The 24,104-nt window shown below is 36.4% G+C and overlaps 3 protein-coding genes across 3 annotated transcripts; all 3 read right to left on the bottom strand.

Annotated features, from left to right (window-relative positions):
- Positions 1 to 1,914: 1,914 nt before the first annotated feature.
- LOC136813100 (uncharacterized) lies at positions 1,915 to 5,619 on the bottom strand. Its single transcript, XM_067069617.1, has 3 exons — positions 4,667 to 5,619; positions 3,479 to 3,531; positions 1,915 to 2,959 (listed from the first exon to the last, which is right to left on the bottom strand). The coding sequence occupies exons 1-3, from the start codon at positions 5,528 to 5,530 to the stop codon at positions 2,866 to 2,868; spliced, it is 1,011 nt and encodes a 336-aa protein (XP_066925718.1). The 5' UTR covers positions 5,531 to 5,619; the 3' UTR covers positions 1,915 to 2,865.
- Positions 5,620 to 5,707: 88 nt separating this feature from the next.
- Positions 5,708 to 6,268, bottom strand: LOC136812982 (nucleolar protein 58-like). The gene has a single exon (XM_067069488.1). The coding sequence runs from the start codon at positions 6,266 to 6,268 to the stop codon at positions 5,708 to 5,710; it is 561 nt and encodes a 186-aa protein (XP_066925589.1).
- Positions 6,269 to 10,590: 4,322 nt separating this feature from the next.
- LOC136812981 (uncharacterized) lies at positions 10,591 to 23,875 on the bottom strand. The gene is made up of 9 exons (XM_067069487.1): positions 19,693 to 23,875; positions 18,460 to 18,600; positions 15,840 to 15,938; positions 13,933 to 15,342; positions 13,448 to 13,671; positions 12,969 to 13,127; positions 12,295 to 12,447; positions 11,581 to 11,633; positions 10,591 to 11,178 (listed from the first exon to the last, which is right to left on the bottom strand). The coding sequence occupies exons 1-9, from the start codon at positions 23,834 to 23,836 to the stop codon at positions 11,070 to 11,072; spliced, it is 6,492 nt and encodes a 2,163-aa protein (XP_066925588.1). The 5' UTR covers positions 23,837 to 23,875; the 3' UTR covers positions 10,591 to 11,069.
- Positions 23,876 to 24,104: the final 229 nt, after the last annotated feature.

Below are 24,104 nucleotides of genomic sequence, written 5' to 3'. Positions count from 1 at the left end.
TTCGTGTTTTGAATCCTAAATAGGGGAATTTCCCTAATTAGCATCGAGGCCACGCCCTTTTTGTCAATAAATTTTGTCCACAATTAATCATTGACATGTCTGGTCATAAGATCAAGTGTTTAGAAATTGATTTAACCTCAACGAGGGGACTGAGAACTAGCCAAAGTATGCAATGGGCTGGAAATTTGAATCCTAAAAAGGGGAATTTCCCTAATTAGCGTCAAGGCCACGCCCATTTTTATATCAATTTTTGTCAAGAACTGCTCTCTGTTATGTAATCTTTCAAGATCTTTTGGTTTGAAGTCAATATCTTTTTTCAATTTTTTTTTACAAAGCTTTTTACGAATCCTGAATCCGAATCCGAATCCTTGAATCCCAATCCTACAATCCAGCGAATCTACCTATAGAAGAAACCCGAACTTAAATGCTTTGAAACGCGTCAAATTAATCCCCGCTAAATTTATTATTAATACAATAGATTCTTTTAGATAAGAAAAATCTTGAAAAATCAAATTCCGTAAAAAATTCTCCGAGTTCCCCTAGATTCCCTTAGGATTTAAAAAAAGTCTGTCTATCTACATTTTCCTTCGAAAATGATTCGAACCATGAATAAATTCTACTTTGTTTTTCTCAAAGGGCTCATAAACATACCAATGCTATTTGAACTTGCTTCCAATTTCCGTCATCCAAGCTGCATCGATGACATTTTGATTGAAGTACACGGTTTTTTATAAGAACAATCTTAAAACGAGCATGAGGCTCAATCTTGAAAAAAACTTAAAAACAATTAAAAAACAATCACCCAGCCTCAGGTTTCAACCCTAAAAATCACCAAAAAATCACCAAAAAATAAACATCAGTCGAGCCTTTCAGCTTAAATTTGTTGGTTCTTATCAACAAAACGTCTAGTTTATATTCATAAATCATAACAGTGTTTTTTTCTTTTTTTAAATTTGCTAAAAAAATAAAAGAATATGAAATTAATTTTCAACGTCCTAAATTAAAGAATTGGTTATCGCTAAGCTTAAATCCCATAAGCAACAAAATAAAAAACGTCTTTTGACGATTAAAAATATTTTCGAAAATCAATAAACGTGGGAGGGAGTGTCTAATAAGGTCTAGGGAGAGGGGGAGACAGGCATCTAAAAGTAACTTTATTGTTTTTACCCAATATGTCAGACCCCATTACTCGAACGTTCCGAACCACTTTTTACTCAAACTTAATACTCGAACTTACTCGAACAAGTAAAGTTCGAGTAAAGCAAATTACTCGAACTCTTTACTATTTTTCAAAAAACACAAGTTCGAGTAATTAGACGAAGTTACGAAGTTACTCGAACTTTGGATTCTAAGGTATGTTAAAAGTTCGAGTAAAGGTTGAGTAAGTTTGAAAATTGAAACTCTGCAAATTCTAGTTCAACCCTCATAACATCTCATAAAATAGGAAATTTATTTTCTTTTTTGCTCCAAAATAGAAGGAAATTGGACCAAAATTTTCCCGGTAAGACTCATAAAATCCACATAATCGTCATATTGTTTCAATCGAAATTCTCGAGCTAATCGAACTTCTCGAGCTCCTCACAATTTTTAAAAAATCCTAAAAGTTCGAGTAAAGGGATCACTCGAACTTTACTTGTTCGAGTAAGTTCGAGTAGTTCGATTCTCGAACTGTTCGAGTAATGGGATCTGGAATAATTATGTCACTTGCAACTATCAAGCTGTCGTGAAATTAAAAACGACGATATTAAGGGCGCAGATCTTGAATAAAATAAAAGCTTTCTCTAAAAAAACTGAGATAGGCTGTCTGTAATTTTTATTTTTGTCCTCTAAAACTTAATCTTCAGAAAGAATAATTGAGGTCTTTCAAGTGCCTTATCAATTTTCGTGTTGAATGTAAAAATGACTTACTTTTGTGCTTTAAAAAAGATGGTTTATAATATATTACAAAAATTTTAACAAAAATATAAAGGTAACCAAATGTAGGGGTACTAATTCTTTTAAAAATAAGAAATAAATAATGTCTAAAATATAAATGTGCATATGTTGAACAAACGATTGGTCAAGAAAAATTATCCCAAACCGGGGAGAGGGGGCATCCGATCTAAAAACTATCTTCTGTGTGGCCAAAAATTAGGCTTTTAAAATCAGATCCTTACAGTATCCTTATTAATTTAAATTCTGTTCTATTTTTTTTCGGTCACACTGCGTATATGAAAGTATGACGAAAATCCAGGGGCACTGACCTTGACGACCGACGGGGACGTGCCACTGGAGTTTGAAAAGTGGACCATGATAGATATAAATGTTTGGTGAATTTGGGACCCTGTCAGATATTTTCAAAGCCTAAGAAGGGAACCCTCACCAGCGGCACGTTCCCGTACCAAGTTTTGTCTAAGTGAACCCACCCCCAGAACGAGACATGAGACACGAGTACATATCCCTGGCAACCAATCAAAGGGTCTCCAATAACAATAGAGAAAAAACTGGTCCATATAAAGGCAAATATATACAGAAGATTATTATCGGGTACTAATAAACGTGGGTTTGAAATAAGCGGGATGGGTGGAAAAATTTTTCAAAACTTAATAAGCGGGGGGGGGGTTGTAATATTATGTCCTGGAGGAAAAATTTTTGAAAAGGAGGCTGATACAGCAGAATTATGGCAAAAAAGGGAACTTTCAAAGACATTTTCCCAAAAATTAATAAGCGAGGGGGATGTCATGTGTGGATGTGAAAAATTAATTAGTGGGGTAAGTATGCGCTTATTAGGTACCCGAGAGTAAGTCTATAAATCAGAATAATGCCGCATAAAAGATAAAATAACAAAAGCAGTAATCAACATTAAACATTAAAACTGGGAAAATATTATAAAGAACGAAGCTTTTTGATTGGTCCTGAGAAATCGATTAGTACAGCCATGCAGATGGTTTTTAATTCTTGCTCAAATTCTGGTGCTTTTCTAAAAATGAAAGTGATGAAAAATACAATCAAAATGCACGTGCATGCGAAATGCGCCATATACCTCGAGTGGATTAATTTTGGCGTGGATATCGCCAAATTAAATCCCCGCCCAAAATAGTATTTTCGCCAATCGCCAGGCCAAAATACGATTTTTGCCGGGGATTCAATTTAGCGATAGATTGATTTAGTAAAATTTGGTGGGGATTTAATTCCGCGAATCGGAAAGTTTGAGGCACTAAAAGGGAAATTTCTAGAAATTACTATAAAATATACTGAAAAATTGTGACCTTTTACATAATATTATTTTTGTAAAATTGGCAGAGTTTTAATTTGTTGGATGGTCAGTTTTTGAAATTTTGGCGGGGATTTAATTCGCCCAATTCAATCCCCACCAAAATTAATCCACATAAGGTGTCTTTTTGAAAATGAGGCTTGATTAGTTGACTCTTAAACTGGACACACTTCCTAAACATGAGAAGCGTGATCCAGAAAAGTAGTTAGCGATCAGTGGACCTACCGGATGAACATTTTGGTAACAGTAGAAATATCATGAACATCTTGAACAAATTCCTGAAAGTAAAAAAATTCAAAAAAACTATTGACACAAAACCAAAGCATGGCATCAGCTTTCATTATAGAAATGGTATAGGTTTTTAGACTTGAAAAAAAAACAGTGTATATTGTATACCCCTGTCTCACAGCCCTCGCATTCAACAATGTAAATTTATATCCAATCCCAATGGGGATAAAAATTCTAGTGAGCGCGACTTTTTCCATTGAATTTCACATGGAGATAAAATCAAAGTCAATTTTCCTGAAATTGTAGGGTACTTTAGGCGTACAAACTTTCGCGAGGCCAAAATTCGCGAAAATGGCGAAAGTTTCTGCTCGCGAAAGTTTGTACGCCTAAAGCATAGAATTATTATCAGATAGAATGAATTCATGCTTTTTTCCTCAAAATGAAGCGTGTCTGTAAGGGGTCCCTTAGTTGCAATGGGAATTAAATTGCACGTGTGCAATGATAATGTCATCTCTTTGTTCTTATCGTATTTTAATTGCATATTTTCTCATGCTTGATTGGACTCTTTTGAATTCTCAAAAATTATGCACATAATTTGATTATTTTCAACTTGAAATTTCGGGCACTTCGGTCCCCTCAATGCAAATAAGAATTACATATTTGAAATCAACTCATTTTATAGATTGACCAGTGTTGAAAACTATTTGAAAACGCACTTCTAAGAAAAGAAATTTGGGTGTCAAGTTTTCACCTAAATTAGTTATTCTTTCCGTATATAGACTAACATTTATTTTTTAATTTTAAGAGTTTAAATCGATGGAATCACTAAATTTCAGCTCCTAAAATTCCAGATTGTAAGCTAAAATAGATTTGTAAATATCAATCGTTTTCCAAAACTAAAAATTTCGTAACTGAGAAAAAATACCGTGCAAACATACCCTTATAAAGAGATTTCTATCCACGCATCAGATTTTGAGAAACTGTTTTTACGACCAATAATCACTTTTAATAAAGGGAATCTGAATAGATGATGAAGTAGCCAAAGTGAGATATTATTCTATCTGATAACAGTTCACTGCCTAAAGTATCTTCCCCACCGTGGACGAAATTTGGGCAAAATTTTAAGTTGAAAATCATGAGAGGTAAGACAATAGAGGTATTGGAACCATCGTTAAAGTTAATTACCTCGAATGTTGATGGCTCTCTTTCCAACGTTGATTTACTGGAACTTTTTCTTCGTGTCTTGCTGTTGATTTTGATTGGTCGAGGAGGTTCATCATGAAGATCGACAAATTTTCTTTTCTTTGACGAATCAAGATGGTTGTCGGAATCCGGGTAGCGGGTACTCGACCGTCTTTTTATCGGTGTACGTTTAGCGAGATGGATTTTCGGTGCCACATTTTCTTTGTTTTCCGACTTCTGACGTTGGTGGATTGATCTTCGCTTCCTTTGTTTGTCTTTCCTCGAGGAGAAAAGTCGTTGGTCGTTGCTCTGAATCGTTTCATTCGCAACCATGTAGTTTTGATTCATTTCAGCATTAGAGTCTTTATCTCTAATGTTTTCCTGTTTCTTGATATTATGTTTTAAACTCTCCGTAGTAAACTTCACACCTCTTTCGAGAATCGCCGTAGCATTTTCTGGCCCATTTACTGTTTTCTTCGTAGTAATTACATCTCTTTCAACAATCTCTGTAAAATTATTCTCATTTTTATGTCGCTTTGATTGTGAGCAGTTATGGTCAACTCCAGTTTTCTGATTAAAAACTTGATCTTGTAGCAAACATTTTCGTTTCATGGGTCGTATCATTTCATCTCGTAGACCTGATGTAGACATTAAAGGAGTTTTGGAATCAATAGTTCTCAGGAGTTCAGATTTCGACAGCTTTGGCGACTTTCTGACGATTTTCGGGAAGCATTGGCTATTGTTGCTATCATGATTTGAAGAAATTTGATTTTGCAATGCTGGAGGATTTTGATAACATTTACGATCAATTCTAACTAGATTGTTAATTATCATTTGCGATGTGGATAATTGGGATTTGTATTCCATTGATAAGGGAGATGTCGATTCAATATTTTTTGTGTCACTTTTTAAATTGTTATTTTCATTGGTCCCACTCTTGGTGAGGTGTTCAGGATCGAGTTTATTCAGTTTCAATGCACACTCAGTTGATGATTTCACACCCTTATCGGATTTCAATACGACATCAGGGCGATTTGTCGGTAATTATCTTGTAATTTCAACGTCAACAACTACCGGTAACATTTCATTTTCCTTCATTGTAGTTTCTGCAGGCTTTTGATTCGACTGATTTAGTAATTTAATCGATTTTGTTCGAACTTTTGTCTTCTCGGCAACTATAACAACATTATTGTTCATATCTGTTTTCTTCGTTTCTTTTTTCAACAAGTTCTTAAACAATTCTCCTCTCTCTTTGTTAGTCATGTCCTTCCCTTTCCCAATCTTTAAATATTCCTTCAAGACATCACTACTTTTCTTTTTCGATTTTAATTTATCCAACATTTTGGAGACTTCGTCGTTTGTTATTTGTTTCTTTTTCGTTGATTCGCTTTTTCGTTCATCTTTGGATTCTTTCTTTTGTTCAAATTTTAACTCGTTTATTCGTTTTATTTGATTCTCGTTCTTTCGTTTGTTATCATTGTCACTAGCTCGGAATCTTTCCACCTCATCTTCTCCTCGTTGGCGTGTGTTCTCTCGTTTTGATTTTCGCTCTTTCATTCGATTTCGTTTTTTTTCTTCCTCTCGCATTATATCACGGTCACTCATTCTTTCATTTCTAAGTTTACCTTTTCCTTCTCTTCTCCGTTTTGATTTGTTCTCAATCTTTCGTTCGCCATTCGCTTCTTCCTTCTGTTCAATTTCTAGTTCTTTCGTTCGCTCTTTCTGACCATTAACATTATCAATAGTTCTCGGAATATCTTCAATGATTACAACCTCGTTATCCTTGTTTTTGTGTTCAATCGTTCCTTCGTTAGATTCGACAGAAAAATCGACCTCCCCTTGTTTATTTCCTCTATTCACTCGCTGCTTTGTTTCTTCTTCCGATTGCACAAGATTAATGCACTCGATTGGAGGTTTGTTCTTTGGTGACCGTCTCGGTTTTGATTGGCTGTTGATTTTCGAAACTTTGGATCCTAGTTTTCCGATCGGTTGGCTTTTGGTTCGTCATTTTTGATTGATTGACTTTTGGATTCGTCATTTTTGATTGGTTCGGCTTTAGATTTAAGCCTTGCGATTGGCGGAGTGCTCGACTTTCTTGGTGTTTCGGGCCAATCACTTGCACTTGTAGAGCTATCATAAAAAGTTTTAATGGCGTCAACAGGAGCAGATTCTTTAATCATATTCCCGTTCAATTTATTCTTCGTCTCATCCTTTGAAAGAACTTTTGCACTATTGGTAGAGTTTGATTTCAAATTACCTTCGTCAACTCCCAAAGTCAAGAACTTGGAAAATTCATCACTCTTTTTGGTGGGCGGATGTTTCTGAACGAAATTGTTCATTAGGATCATAGATAAAGGATCGACATCCTCGAGGGCGGTACTTTTAGCACGAGGGGCGGTATTAGGAATATCAGAGGTAGGATTTGGAGCTTCAAGACTGGTTTTGACTATCGTCGTTGTTTTCGCGTTAATTTTTACAGACTTCTCGTTAGTTTTGATTTTAGAGTTCTTAGTTTCATCATGCAACTCCGCTGTTGATTTTGTAGAAGTTTGCCGTGTTAGAGTTGGCTGACTTTTGCTTTGTGATTGTTTTATGTTTGTTTCATTAAATCGGTTCTTGTTATATTGGTTGGTTCGATGATGATTGTAATGTTGTGAGGCTTGAACGTTGAGGTTAGGGAAGTTCATTTGGTGACGAGGGTTTGTATTAGGACGAACACTTTGGCAAAGATGTCTCCACGCGGGCTCTTGCATTAACAGATGGTTCGGATATTGGGTAGGGTGATGGGTATGGTAAATAGATTGTTGCTGTTCATTCCATCTGCGGTCGCTGTGATATTGATGGTTGAAGCTTTGGAAGTGTCTCCTTGGTTGATAGCTTGGTTGATGTCTTGGTCCCAAATACGGTGGGAAGTGCGCACGGTGAGAATGGGGTTGCCAATAATGTGTTGGTCCTTGGCAATACTGCTGTTCTGTATAAGGGTTTGGGCCAAGGTAAGATGGGAATTCAGAATGTGGGTTTCCTCTTGGGTACGATGGGAAATCGTGGCGATCGAAATGAGTGTTACGATTTAAATGTTGAAATGGCTCCATTTGTTGTTGACCAGAGTGTGGTAATTGGTTTTGGTTAGGATAATAATTACTTAAATGTTGAGATATCGCAGGCTTTTGATGGTTTGATCTTTGTGTGTGATGGTGACGGACTCGATCGGTATTTCTGCGTTTGATTTGTCTGATTTTGTTGATGATTTGATGTTTCTTATAAAGCAGATGTTTTGGTGTTTGAACTGACTTTCAGGAGACTCAAATCAACTTTCGGGAAAGCGTATTGGCGTCATTCGTTCTTTCCTGTATTTTTGTCACTTTGGCCTTCTTTGTTATTCATTCTTTATATTCATTTTTTTTAATTATGCTAAAACGAGAAGAAAGTAACAAAAATATGTTGAAACAATACTTTGCAGATTCTGGTCATTCTCATATCTTTTTAAAATGAGATTTTGGTTCGGTATCAATTTCGCTGGGTATTTTTGTGAAAATAATTGACCAAGACACAGCAAACAAAAAAATCAAACACTTTCTAGAAAGTATAGAGAAAAACCTTTACACAAAAAGACATAAATTTGGTGGGCAGCAAATTATTCATTTTTTAGCCTAATTAACAGGGGTGCTTTTGCATATAGTCTAATTTTTTTAAGAAAAATAATGGATTTTTCGAAGTATTACGGAAAAAAGCGGAAAAAGCGAAAAAAGATCAAAATTGGTTTGATTTCAGACGTCAATAATGAAAATAAGACAAATGATGTTAACGCAGTGTTCATTTCCCTTTGAAAAAACTGACGTCATAATGAACTTTCCTAACGACGGGCAACTCCGTGCAGTATAGGCCCGTCGTCATGCGAAAAGCAACAATTGCATTGCGCAAAAAGCCGTGTAGCTCATTTCGAAAAAATAACCGGTCAACAAAAGACTGTAAAGTATGTTTCAAAGGTTTTACCCGATTCCTTGAAGAGTATTTCTAAGAAAAAGCAAGGCTTTTCGAAGTGTCTGGGAGTGATAGCACCGAACTTTTATCGAGCTACCGTTCAATAGGCAAATAATGTACTGCATGCCAAGAATCGATGGAAATCCAATTATCTGAAATGTTTGCTTTCATAGTTTCTCTATCAAATTGACAAAAAGGATTTTCGTCTGATGATGTAGAATTTAGTTTTGATTGATCATTATTTTTCGAAATGAAGGCAGCTTCAAAAAGAGAGGTGCTCCTAAGAAAAGGTTTTTACTGGCCCGGGGGGGGGGTACTAGGGCAAGGTGGGTTACGGGGATGGTCAGGGTACCTTTTTTCACCTCCACGAGTCCCAGGTATGGTCGCAAAAACACCAAAATAGAAAAATCAGTCCCTCGTAGGGTGCCTATTTTGGAAAAAAATCGGGGAAAAAGTAGTAAAGTTGAGAAAATTTTGGAATTTCAGTCCCATTCAGGTTCAATTTTCGCAAATTTCGAGTCCCACGTAGGGTCCATTTTTTGAACCTCAGCCGAGCACCCCGTCAGTCGACAAGGGTAGTACCCCCCCCCCCCCGGGTTTATTGGCATGTTCAAATTGATTGAAACTTTAAAAAATGTACACTGTGAATTCACTGTTTTTCCTTAAAGAAAAGCAAAGGCTTTTATTTACTGTTTCGAACAAAGTTTACCTAAAAAGACAGAATTCCGAGGGCACTTTTTCCGGAGGAAATTTTTCGGAAATTTAAATCTTCAAAAATTCGAAATCAGTCCTTCGAGAGTGCCTTTTACATGAAAATTGGGAGAAGATTTCGGAATATTTTCGCAAATCTCTATCAAATGTATCAAATAATGGTCCCACATAGGGTCCTTTTTTTCGAAGCTCACCTGTCCCGTTGATCAGCAAGGGTAACCCTAACGGCTTTCGTCAGAGTTTTCCACAAGGGCGTTGAAAAGTATGGCGTGATTCATTTTTCAAAATTAACGATTTTTTAAGAAACTTTATGAAAATAATATAGAACTTCTATAACCATAAATAAAATAGCATATGAATATATGAAAGAATATATAACTCTGATTTTTAGCTTTTATAAATTTGAAATACCATAAAATGGCTACCTTTTAATAAATAGAACACTAGATAACCCCTTCTCAGGGACCCGGTAGGATTCTTTCAGCCAGTACAGTGGGGATAAAATTAATGGACTGAAACACGATTGGGATCAATATTCATACTTCTATGGCTGGGGATTTTACTTCTTTTGTTTTTAAGTCTTAAAATTCAGTGGGAATGGGGAAAATAGCATAATATTTTGCAATGAGGATTTGTTTATTTGATTATTTTCAGTGGGGACAAAAATGAGAGAGGTTAATTTTCCAGCGGGGACGATATTTTGGCCAAATTTTCTAGTGGGGGAAGGAGTCTTAGTGAGTCTGTGAGAAGGGGGTATCTCCCTACAAAAATGGGAGGTTAATTTTCCAGTGGGTCAGTGAGTCTGTGAGAAGGGGGTATCTCCCTACAAAAATGGGAGGTTAATTTTCCAGTGGGTCAGTGGGTCTGTGAAAAGGGGGTCTTAGTGGGTCTGTGAGAAGGGGGTATCTAGATTAAAAAACAATATGTATATCATAACTACAAGAATATGGTCAAATTCTTTAGTAAAAATAAAGAATTTTTGAAAGACAACTCGTAAGAAAACTATCCTAATATATACGCTCCCGGGCAAATCCAACACTATCCCCGAACGACAGAGAAAGATGACACCTGCCATGGCCATAAGATTTATTAGATAACAAAATTAACATGGACGTTAACAAACCGCCGGGAGAGGGGAATGATTTTGATGACCCACACATGCTGCCGAAATGTAAAAAAATGGACCTTGTCGGAGAACAATTTTGACCTTTGAACTTTCACCCTTATGGACATTTTCAGCTTATCAAATGCAAAAGTATATTTTTTCCTCAAAGTTCTACTGGTTCATCCGAGGTAAGGTGTGGAGATAGAAGGTAGAGGGTATAGGAAGAGTGATATTTCAAACTCGGTGAAGAGGAAGGGGTAAATCAGGCAAAATGGGAATATCGGGAGGTGTTGCTTTTGTCAGGGTCCATTTTTTAGACTCAAAACTTTTCCTAATGTTCAACAAGGTCGTAAAATCTACCACATATTATTTTTATCCAAAGGAGAGTTTAACTTGGCGGAAGAAGCAGGATGAAGAGACCCGGCCTCTTCGTAGTGAAAAGGAGCGTCAACATTAGTAATCACAAACGCCTTTTCCACCCCCACCATGCTACTGGTGGACCGCCTCGCCAGAAAGCATGCTTGAATAGATTTGTAAACTGGTGGGCGTTATCCCTTCCTATCAAACCCATAAATAGAATTTTTAACAAAAAAATCAAAATAAATAAAATCACCTGTTCGTATGTTCAGATAATAAAGAATCTTTGACAGGTTGAGATAATTTAATGAGAACATTCTTACAAATTGCCGTCAGCCGATCTTCCAAGTCTGGTGCTTCACTGTAAAGAAGAAGGAGTAGGTCCAACAAATTAGAATCTTAATCAATTCTTTAAAAAGGTTTATCGAAGTATTTCAATGTTTGTGTACGCAAGGCGGTCGGTATACCGGTATTACTTAATACTCCAAAATTCATGGACATTAATTTAGGTGTTAGTATCATATACTAACTTCAAATTGTGATAAATATGAAAATAAATCGTCAAGATATTTCCCTAAAAAGTCTACTGTTTATGTGTCTCATAAAGGTCAGAGAGATATTCGAATTAATATAAGGTATTTTACGAGGGTCTCCCTTGACGGGCACCGAGAATGATTTCGAATTTATAGAAAGATTCGAATACTAGAAATTTTGAATTATCTAGATTGTGCTGTGTAGCCAAAACAATGACTGAAAATCTTACCTAATAAACATTTTGGCTACAGTTGCGATATTTTCCACGTCATTCATAAAGTCCTGTAATAGGGAATAAATAAATCAAAATCGATCGATCAATCAATAATATTAATTACTAATTTGATTCGTTATATCCATCCTTTCAAGAGTGCCAAAACCAACGCGATACAATTTTAAGGAAAACACTGGATAAACAACTCATTTTTAAAACGGTAGGGGGCGTAGCAATGTCGATTGTTTAAGAGAACAACGGTTGTTCTAGCTTCTTGTCATGTCAATTTTTGTTGAGGGAGAACTACAATCAAGATCAAAATGTATTGGTATCTCTGGGTATTTCGGTGTTTTTTTCTAAAATAAGTTCAGGAGAAAGAATGACATTTCATCTGTTTTTCATTGGACATTTGTATTTGCCGGGCTATAAGCTTTTGGATCAAGAGATCCTAGTAAGTAGGTAAGTCTGCGATCACAGTCGAAGGTGACTCCAATGATACTTATTCGATAGAAGGTACTTCTGTAACAGGTCTTTGATACGAGCCGACAGGGGGGTAACTCACCTTACGCTCTGTAGCCTAACGCTCTACCTCGGCACTACGGTCAAAGACATCCTAAGGTCTTAAGCAGAATCTTAAAACTTATTTAGGTTTTCTGGCGAATTCTTCTTCAGACTTTAAATATTACGGTCATGATTGTAGAAACTGGTCAAAGACATTATATCGCTCACCTCTATTAAAGCCGTTTTATTTTCGAGTTCCGGTCTTTTTTCCAGATCTTTTGCAACTTTCTTGTTTTCTTCGTTTCCTTTTTGTGTTAAGCTTTTCAGGGGTGATACGTTCTCTTTATTAACGGTTGTGTTATCATTTGAAGTCGAAATAGGCTGGAAAAGAAAGCATCAATAAGAATTACTACTTGTAAGTACAGACAACTTAGAAATCTCATCACTAAAAGTTTGGAAGGTCTTCTTTATTTAAGCGACGAAGGCAAAAGGCGAAAGGCTAATCCAAACATTATTTGAATACGAAACCTTGTTACGAAACGGGCTGGAAAATAAAGCATCAATAAGAATCACTAGAAGGAAGAATTACTACTTACAACTTAGAAATCTCATCATTCAAAGTTTTCAGTAGAAGGTCTTCTTTATTTAAGCGACAAAGGCGAAAAACTTGTTTTAGAAAGCTTAACCAAATGACAAACGATCAATCGATCGATCAATCGATCAATCGATCAATCGATCAATCAATCGATCAATCAATCAATCGATCAAGGTAAAAGTGTATTGGTATCTCTTGCAATGTCATCATTTCAACTTATTTCATTGGATATTTCGATTTTAGAGGGGTTCATTTGCTTCCAGGCCATATTCTCAGCCTACGGCCGTGATTGTAGACACTGGCTCACCTCTATCAAAGTCGTTTTATTTTCGGTTTCCGTTCTTTTTTCCAGGTTTTTAGCATCTTTGTTGTTGTTTTCGTTTCCTTTTTGTGTTCCTTTTAAGCTTTTCAGGGGTGATACGTTCTCTTTATTAGAGGTGGTGATATCATTTGAAGTCGAAATGGGCTGGAAAAGAAAGCATCAATAAGAATTACTAGAGGGAAGAAGGTTACTTACAAGTAACTCAAAGTTTTCAGTAGAAGGTCTTCTTTATTTAAGCGCCGATGGCGAAAACTTGTCTTAGAAAGCTCAACCAAATGACAAACAATCGAAATGTTAAAGTTAAAGAATAACCGGGTGATGTTTATGCCATCTCCAACGTCTTCACTACCATTGTTAAACCAAACAAATCCATTCCCCATATCTTCATAAAAAAACTAAATTCTAACCAAATCTGAACATTTGGTCTATATATAGCACTCCCCAATAAAGAAATAAATATATACCTCAATTCTTGATTTCGCTAGGGGCATTCCCGAATTTACTTTGGACGAAAACGTCGTCAGAATCGTCGAAGGAGTCAAAACAGATCTGGTTTTGTTGAGAGATTCCACTGTTTTAATTACGGTTCCAATTGTTTTACCGTAGCATTCCGTGTTTCTATTGATTTTTGTGGTTTCTGCAACAACAGTTTGTTCAGTGTGTCTTTTTTCCGGCTCCGAAGAATATCCTAGAAAGAGAGCACAAAGGAAGATACAAGTTTCAAAAAGATTTAAGAGCAATGTCAAAAGCGATAACCATTTACAGTAGCTCGGCTAGTTTGCAGCCCGGGATAAGTTGCCGGATGCGCAGATTTGAACATCAGATAAACTTGATAAATGACGATTTTTGTGAGGTTGGGTACGTAAAATATTTAGGAAAATTGTGAAGAAAGGGCTTGATTGAAAAATTAAAGCCGGAGGTTACAGAAAAGAAATTTAAGCTCGTTTACCTGTCTCTATCTTTGATGAAGTATCGTCCTCTGTTGTACTTTTTGACGGAACAAGGAATGAATTTTCATCAGGAGTAGACGGTAAAGAGTCATCAATTAAAGTTGTGAAAGCTGTAATTCTTGGTTCAGCATTCTTGCTCATTGATTGGTTGATTCTTATTCGGTTGAAGTCAGAGCTTGGTGGTTGAAAGCTTTCAATTGGCGGCGGGAAGAATAAATGCTTATTGTTGGTTGTTGTAGGATCAGCATTCTTGTTCTTTGATTGACGGATTTGTGTTAAATTTGAACCAAAGGTTTGTAGTGGTTGAAAGCATTTTAATGGAAGACGTGGCAACGAAATCGGTTTATTATCATTGTCGTCAAAGTCGCCAGTGGATGTGCTCAGAGCTGTGTAAGTGGTAACATTCTTGTTCGAGTTTGATTCTTGGCTTTTTGTTAAATTGGTTGGATGAAATCTCTCTTCTGAAAATTCTCGAGTCGGAGCGCCTAAATTGTTATTGGTAGCAAAATTACAACTCTTTTTTTTTCTTGGCGGTTCGTCTTTATGTAATAAATCATCCGACTTTGAAGCTCCCAAACGTCTCTTGTTCTCGTAATGCTCCACTGATGACGAATCCGAGCTATCGCGTAACTTGAGGAATGACTCGTTATAGCTGTCGTTAAAATTTTCTGCTTTTCGTTTACGATGTTTCATGTCTTGTTTACGACATATTCCTTTCAATTTACGATAAACATCTTTGCCGTTATTGAGGCTTCTTGAGATTTCTGATGAATTGACACCAGTCTCCTCTTGATTACGAGAGAGTTCGTTTTGGTAAGGACGAGCTTCATCTACTTTACGAGAGCTTTCTGCATCCTTACGAGAAATTTCCTGTACTTTACCAGAGATTTTTTGGTCCTCCAAAACAATATCTTCGCGCGAAAGTTCTTCCACCGTTAAGCAAATAGCGTCGTCTTGTTGATTATTAAGAGGAAATTTCGTAAATTTACGAGAAGGAACCTTTTCTTGTTTATGATGGAGTTCAGCATCAAGTTTCGTAAAAGCGTTTTCTTTTTTAAAGCGATTTACAACTGTACTACTACAACGAATGTTTTCCAGTTTACGAGAGATTTGTTTTTGTAAGCTACGGATTCTTTCTTGTTCCAAGTGAAATTTCTTATTCTTGGAATCAATAATTTTGGTTTGTTGATATGGTTGAAAATCAGTCACGATTTCTTGAGTATGAATTTCTTTTTCTTGGTGATTTCCTTTGTTCGAATAATGAGCAAGGTTAGATGATGAAGAAACATTGTTTCTGTGGTCAGGAAAGACTTTGTCTGGAGAGCAACGTGTTAAAGTGTTATCGTTTTCCTGGCATAAAAGTGTTGAGTCCAAAATTGATCCACAGGTTTCGTTTTTCGAATCGTTACCTAAAAAATGAAATACGGTTTTTGTTATAACAGACATAAGGAATTTGAGTGGCCAGGAGAGTAAAAGAAGTAACATATTGTTTCGACACATTTCAAAGTCTTTGGGAAATTCCTTTCTTTAATTCGATATTTCAGGAATCTTTGAATTAAAGGAAAATCTTTTTTTAATGATAACATTTTGCTCAATTTTGCTCACTTCAGAATACCAAAACATTCCTGGGATTTTTTCCCTTCAAAACACATAAAATATACCGTTGGGTTTTTCCTTTAAAAATACACAAAATGTGCCGCTTGTTTTTCCCTTCAGCGAGAATACATTTAAAATATTTTATAATTTTCCTCTTCAAAATACACAGAAATATACCTGAGTTTTTTAGATATTATTAGTGTCTATGGAAAGAACATCCCAAAATATAAAATAAACTGTTGGTAACTTTCCTTTCACAAAAATATCTAAACCAAATATGGAGGAAGGAGTAAGAAAGTAAGAAAAATACCTTTATGACCAAAGAGTTTCTCATGGCTCAAGTCATCAACAGTAGTATCGAATCTTATGCATTGGCGACGTTCTGCTGGCCCCGAAACCTCATCCAAGCCTAAAAGTGATAACAATTGACATAATGATTGAACTATGGCAAGCATTGTATATCAAAAGAAATATTCCTATTCTTGCCGAGACGTTTAAATTTGAGTGGTTTTCAGGAAGGCTGGCACACAATGTAATTCTTATATTCATACAACGATATTGGAATGTTCTTTACCACACCCTGTCTTAGAGCCCCGGTGGAACTTTTTTCCACAGTGGGCATAAAATTATCGACCGCCGGAGGCGGTTTCTTTCATCGACCGCGGAGCGGTGTATTCAGAGACGTTTTATATGGTGAAAAATCTCGTATATTTGCGCGCGGTAATCCGTTCTCTAAAGTCACGGAAAGCTGACGAAATCAACGATCTCGTTTCTCTATCTTTGAAGTCTCTGAATAACACTCGCTCGGAAAAAGTAATTATCTTCCTTAGATTTCTGTATTTGCAAAGTATTACGGAGATAAGACAGTTTTAAAGGAGAAAGTACAATATACTCCATAGTTTTTCGACCCGACTGTTTCAGCAAAACTTTCTATAAGATTTAAAGGGACATAACAAACAGTACTTGCGAAATTTGTAAACAAACTGTATGCAGCGGATACAAAATCAAAACAGATGTCACATGTCCAAATTAAAAATCAAACCAAATATGGCTAATTTTATTGTTCAATTGTTTTACAAGTTTGTTTTGGACAGGTGATTTTAATTGTTCTCTTTAATGACGCGTGGTTCGCGCAATGTTATGTTTACATTTTACTACTTTCATGTCCCTTTAAGGATTTTTATATGTACTGTTCATATTAAACGGGAAATGGTGTACAAATTCATAAATTTCATAAGATTTGACCGCGGTCGCCTCAGTGTGTTACACTGTGACCTAGTAGTGGTACGCTAATCTCGTTTTGCCTTGGCTCATTACTTTGTCTACCATTTACTTTCGGGTTTTTTAACTAGATTACCCAGGTGTTTCTCTTTTTTTTCCCTGAATGTCTTTTATTCGGAATTGAATAATCGAGACATGAAAAATGACTATATTGTAATCTGTTTTCAATGAATAATCTAAAATGTACTGGAGATGACATGTAGGCGTTACTAATGTGCGCACGCTCTTTCGCGAGCGTGATGCGTGATGGAAGGCGGTCGTTTCAGTGTGGTTTAGATCCACACTGTGACCTAGTTAATTTCGCCTTAGCGAAAGTATTACGATAGGTATGGTGCGGCGGCGGCGATATCGGAAGAAAATTTAGAAAACGAAAGTACTTGATACGGTGGACGAACTCACTAAAATCAATTTACAAATTACACGCTCGTAAAACCACGGAAGATCTTCGCAGGTTTTCTTTGGATTACGTCATTATATCTTTGTGTCTTTAGCTTCACAGTTTTGATTTTTCTTTATTTTCTTATAAGCATATACTTTATAAGAATCAAATCAATAACTCTTGATAGACGGTGATATACCTTTCGGTAATTAGTTCTTACAAAGTAAACAAGGGATGGCACAAAATAAGAGCATATTTATTTTTCTTATAAGCATATACTTTATAAGAATCAAATCAATAACTCTTGATAGACGGTGATACACCTTTCTGTAATTAGTTCTTACAAAGTAAAAAAGGGTTGGTGTACAATATGAGCATATTTATTTTTCTTATAAGCATATACTTTATAAGAATCAAATCAATAACTCTTGATATACGGTGACATACCTTTCAGTAATTAGTGGTGATATACCTTTCGGTAATTAGTTCTCACAAAGTAAACAAGGGACGGCGAACAATATGAGCATATTTATTTTTCTCATAAGCATATACTTTATAAGAATCAAATCAATAAATCTTGATAGATGGTGATATACCTTTCGGTAATTAGTTCTTACAAAGTAAACAAGGGATGGCGTATAATAAGAGCATATCTATTTTTTATAAGCATATACTTTATGAGAGTTTTTAAAAATTAAACAACAATTGTTCTTTGTTAAATTGGTCTTATTTTTTTTAGCGATTTTAAGCCTCGTTGTTCTTGTTGTAAAATTGTTTCATCAAGGCTCGATGTAAAGTAGATTTCAGATTAGCTTCATCTACTTCTTGTTTTTCCCATGTAGTTCAAATTCTAGGCGAAATTTTCGACTTTAAGTCGTCTTGTTTGTAATTCCAATGAAGATAGAAATTCTATTGTTCCAAGCCCAAAAAGTCTACGATGACTTTGAAGTGCAATTTGTAAACATTGAATCTTGAGTGGGATGAAATCAAAGTCAATTTCCTAGTTGGGCTGAAATTCCAGGGTATTTCCCCCCCGGGGACGAAATTTTCGCCAGATTTTCCAGTAGGGATGGGGTCCCAGTGGGTCCGTAACACAGGGTCTTTCACCGGACGTTTTTATTAAGTTTTATGTTCGATCCGCCAATCGGCTAAAGATCACAAATCTTATTTTAGATTAGCAAAAGCTTTTTCAAGACGTTTCTTATAAAAGGCACATCATAGGTAGTATGAACACATTCAGCTGATAGAAAAAATCAAAAGGAAAGGTTACCATCATTTTGATCAGATGTATTTTCTTCATTCTTTTCAGGATCAGATATACAAGCAGCACTGTCAGCAAAAATATCTTCTTTGAAACGAGTCGAGGTGGAGCTTTCATCACTTGAAGAACTGTCATAACAAGCGACCAGTCCTGGAAAAAAGTGGGCGATAAATGATATTTGTGAAAGGGGGTACAAAATTGGTGAGGGTAACTTTCGATATTAGGAACATTTACCTATAGAAAGATAAATTTATAACACGCTTGAATCCGACTCACTATAACACAAATCCTGATAACTCTTTAACTCGAACTTTTTATATAAAATCAACCCCCTTGGTTTTTGATTTACGGGGAATCTGCCTTCAAAAAAAAGTAGAATAGAAAAATTGATGAAAATTTGACGATCGCTGAATTACAAGTGAAAGACAAGAAATAAAGATTCAAAATACACGTTCTTTTAAGAACATACTAGCGAGTTTATGTATGTGTGTTTTTCAGCGAAGGAGACGGTAAGGTTCTAATTTGAGTAGATCCTGACCATCTGAGGACGACGGTAAATCAGCACTTTTACCGTCCTCGATTTTGCGGGGCGGAATTGCGGGTTTTTCAAAACCGCTTCAGTCACTCTACCGTCCTCAAAAGTGCAAATACATAAACTCGCTACTATATAAGAACGTCAGGCTTCGATAATATTAAGAACATGCTCAAGTTAAGAAAATTTCAAGGCTTTGCAGACTCTAAAACACCCTCTTCTCACAGACCCAGTGGGATTTTCTCAGCCAATGGGGATAAAAATAATAACGGACCAAAACTCGATGGGGATTGATATTCCCATGTTTTTGTATGGTTGGGGATTTAATTTCTATTGTTTTGGTGCCTAAAAATTCAGCAGGGATGGAAGAAATCGCACAATATTTTGCAGTGGCGGGGATTTGCTTATCTGATTGTTTTCAGCGGGACAAAAATTAAGTATAATTTTCCAATTTATCCAGTGAGAAGGGGTTAGTGGGTCTAAGGGGGTGTTTTAAAATACCCGATTTCTTAAGCAAACTGACAAAAATGCTTACAAAAATGTGAAAATAAGAAGATGTTTAGCAACATTTTTAGGCTAAAAAATTTAAAGAACATCCGGATGTTCTTATAAATAACGTGTAGTAATATAAGAAAAATGTCACCAGAACAGAGTTCTATCGACAAAGGATCTGTGGAAAAAAAATACAAAATCAAATAGTTACTAGGTACCTTTTTGTCGAGAATTGATATCATCAACCGACTTGTCGACTATTTCGACATTTTTGATAAGTGACGGCGGGTTGGAAACGAATTGTTCCCGATATTTCCGTTTACCAGCTTCTAGAAGAGCTTCAAGAGAGTCCTCCATAGAGTACTGTTGAGGAGAAGGTTCAGTTCTGGATGGTTTGATTCGAAGACCCTCATTGCTAGTTTTTTGATAAGTTTCTTCAATATTGGAAGATAATTCTTGACTTTCGGAGAAGCAATCTTCATCGTGATTAGCTTTCCGTTGATTCTTTTCAACACGTGGTGACAGTAACTCAAAGTCAAATTTTTCGCTTTCTGGAGATTTGCTGATAAGAGAAGTCTCATCGGGGTCTCCATCAAAATGTTTGTGGTTTACTTGGAGTTGGCTTGATTCATCACCTTGGGAACAAAGGGTTTTTCTATGTTTCTGTTTTCCTTTCTCCAGTATAGCTTCCAGTTCTTTTTCAAATGAAAATTGAGTTTCTTGTCGTTTCTTAGGTTGGTAGAAATTCTCTAATTCAAGTTCGTATTTCTTGTATTCGTCTTCGATATGACGTAATGGGTTGGTTTCTGATGATTCGATTGGCTCGTGATTGTGTTTCAATGATTTCATTGGTAGTTGATTTTGCGTTGTTTGAATTTTAAGTGGTTTCATCGGTGGAGTTTTGCCAATTTCAGACGATTTGATTGGTTGAAAAACATCTTCTGAAGATCTCATTGGACAATCTTTTGTTGATATAATTGACAGGTGTCTGTTTGTCTGATTTTTCGTTGATTCACTTGATTCTTTTTCACCGGAGTTGAATTGTTCTATGGTCAAATCTTCCTTATGACGTTTGGTAGGTGTATAATGCATTTTAATGGCTTCTAATGGGCTTTTGTATTCAGGGTGTTGTTTAGTTACCGTTTCTTGAGTTGAAGTGATGATCTCTTTGCTAGTTAGTTGATTGTTGTTGAAATCGGGTGTTTCTATTGGTTGATAACATGCTTGAGACGTTTTGATTGGCTGGCGATTGTTTTGTAAGGTTTTTATTGGTTGATTGTTGATAATGGGCGATTTGATTGGTTGATGATCATTTTCGAAGCTTTTGATTGGTCGTTGGTTAACCCTTGATAATTCTATTGGTCGAGCTTGAGAAGACAATTGATTGATGCATGGAGGCTGAGTCGGTCTACTGGTGACTCCATGTGTTTTGATTGACTCATTATCAATATCTACTCTAGCATTTTGTTTGTCATCAGCTTTTGACTTATCATTCGAAACATTTGATGTAGATTTGCATATTTCATTCATTTCTAACTCATATCTGTTATACTCCGCTTCTAAATCCAGATGGTTTGATTTGGGCATTGCATTGGAAGGTTTACCAAAGCTGCTAATGGACTTCTGATTCGCTGACGATGGCGTGGTATCTTTGGTTGACGTTCGAACGATACAACTTGGTTGGTGAATTGTTCCTTCCACAGGGTCACGGGAAATTTCAGAATCTAACACGGTATAACTTGGTTGATGAATTGTTCCTTCTACTGGGTCACGGGAAATTTCAGAATCTAGAACACTCTTGTAGTCTAAGATATCGAAAACTGGTTCAAAGCCAGTGTTATACTCGTTTAAGATTTTGGTTTTTCGTTCAGTCTTTCGAGAACGCGATTTTGTTTTAGTCTTAACATCCAGTTTCCACATTTTGGTACTCGCTTTATCGTATCCAGAAATTTTCGATTCACGGATTGACTGCTTACTTGGGGACAAACATGTCGGACGCGTGTTGTTCGAATCAGGTGATGCCAACCGAATTGTGATGGCTTGATTGGTTGATTCTTTTTTTCCTGTGTTTTGATTGGTTCTTGACGAGGATGGTAAACAGGTGCTAGAATCCCTATTGTTCAAATCCGGAGAAATCATTAACTTTGTTGACACTGATTGAGGCGGGAATTGAATATCTTTAGCTAGCACCGTTTCACCGTCCCAGTATTTAGTTTTAAGTTCAGTGACAATAATGGAACGCTGTTTAAAGTCATCTAGACCGTGATAGTGAAGTAAATGTTTATCTAAGCGACATTGCCACGTGTTGCATAACATGCAGGGTAACGGAGAATGTTGTCCTTTATGCGACTTCTTACACATGATTACACACTCTTGTTTCGAGTGCTCAAAGAAAGCGATTTGGTCGTAGTAATTATGTTTGTATTCTAAATGTTCACGTAAATGAAATACTGGTTTATTACACTCTTCACAGTAAAAATTACGCCCGTTTGTCCCGGTTTTGTGACTGAAAAACGTCGGTGATATAGATCGACGACGGATCTTTGACGATGGCTGGTAAAACTTTTGGCTATTCTTTGTGTCAAGGTCTGTCATTTTGGATTTTTGTATTTGATACGGTGAGATGGATGGACGACGGACTTTTTCAGGCAAATCAACGACAGACGATGAAGAAGAACGATGAGTCTTTGACGGTGATTCGCGGGCGGTTGTGTTCTTGTTGTTTCCAAACGATGTAAACGTCGGTGAAATAGAACGACGTCGGATCTTTGACAGCGACTGAAACTCATCATCAATTTTCAGGGTTGATTGTTTACGGTTTTGGGGATTCATGATTGGGGATATTGATCTATGTTTCATTCTCCTCTTTGGTGTCCTTTCGTGATGTGTACGTTTCTTTAAGGTATCCATTTCTGAGTTTGATGACAGCTCAGGGGATAATGATCTCTGTCGTCTACTGAATCGATTTTTGTTTGATGCTCGATTCGGGGAAATATCTGCTACCGATGTCGATCGAATGGGTGAAATTGATCTATTCAGAAGATCAGAAGAAATGGTGGAAATTTCGGTCGAATCTTTGAAGTTCTTTGAAAACGTGATATTTGGTGATAGGGATCTGTCTGAGTGTTTTGAGTTTTTTAAGAGCGTGAAATCAGGTGAGACGGGTCTGCCACTGGAATGAATGTGGTCCGGAGATACTGGTCTACTCGAATCTTTTGAACTCCAGGAGTACGTCGAGAGAGGAGAAGTCGGTCTGTTTGAATCTTTAGACGAAAATTTATTAGATGTCTTTTCAAATTGTTCATTTTTGGAGAACCGACGTTTACCACTCAAAAATTCACCAAGATTGAAATCTTTGGCTGCGGTTCTTTTCCCTTGCCAATGTTTCTGTAACATTTCTTTAATCAACATTTTCTGATCAAAGACATTCATGTGTGGATGGTGATTTTTCAAATGTGTATCAAGTCTACAAAGCCATTTATTGTTGCATATCTCGCAAGGTAAAGGGGTGTGGATCCCTTGATGGTCCTTCTGACATAACTCGATTCGTTCGTATTTCGTATCGCCATAGTTCGAAAGGGAAAGAATGACAGGACTCTTTCGATTTGAAGTTAATTTATCGACTGATTCGATTCTAGATTTTCGATTGAAGTGATCGATGCTCACAAACTTTGACTCTCCGAATTTTCTGTTTTTATCATTTTTGAAACCGTGAAATCGTAATTGCATAGATTGTTCGAAAGCCCCTTCGAATTTAGAGGCTTCGAAATTAGTTTTGGGAGAAGGACTGGTTTTCTCATAGCTTCTCTCAATTTCGAAGTCCTTAGAAGCGAACCATTTTTGTGACCGAAGGCTTTCATTTTCCCATTTCAATTTTTTCGTAGTATGTCTATGCCCAGCTTTCAAATGGCTTTCCAAATCTGAAACTTCAGCGTTACACTCAGGACAAACATACTTGATTTTCTTATATTTCAGAACATTCAAAAGAACAAGTTCAATTTTTTGTTTATTATAATCATGCTTCTTTTCAAGATGACGTTCTAAATTAAACACAAATCGGGCGCATTCTGGACAAAGGAATTTGATTCCTTCCGTCATCTTTTCAGAACTCGCCATTAATTGGTTATCACTATTCTTGGGCGTTTTGATTGGCTGTCGATCGAATTGGGGTGATTTGATTGGTTGAATCTCATTTTCGGGTGTTTTGATTGGTTCTTTATTCCAGCTTGACGGATTCTCTTCTTGAGTCGTTTTGATTGGTTCATAATCGAAGCGAGACCATTTGATTGGTCGATTTTCAACATATTTCTTTTTCTTCCAATTCTTGTTCTTGTCAGGAGATAAAGTCCAAGGCTTTCCCATGTTTGTTTATTTATTTCATTTTTCTTGTTTTTTTGAGCTGAAATAAAAGAAATCACAAAGATATGAGAAAGTATAAATGGTTAGTAAAACGAATTGTCTTCATTTCCCTTGTATGATGGGGGGAGGGGGTAGTGGGCGTCATTCAGGGGTTTACCTCCGCTTGTCCGGGATAGGGGTGGGCCGTGTTATCTTATTAACTTGTTACGGAAGAAGCCCAACTTTTTAAAACATTTTTAGCTTTCAAAAGGAAGCCTCCCCTTATCATAAA

Source organism: Clytia hemisphaerica, unplaced genomic scaffold (assembly GCF_902728285.1).
Source record: "Clytia hemisphaerica strain Z4C2 unplaced genomic scaffold, Clytia hemisphaerica genome assembly, whole genome shotgun sequence".
NCBI classification, from domain to species: Eukaryota; Metazoa; Cnidaria; class Hydrozoa; order Leptothecata; family Clytiidae; genus Clytia; species Clytia hemisphaerica.
The sequence above is the reverse complement of the archived record's forward strand: the minus strand, read 5'-3'. Positions and strand labels throughout refer to the sequence as shown.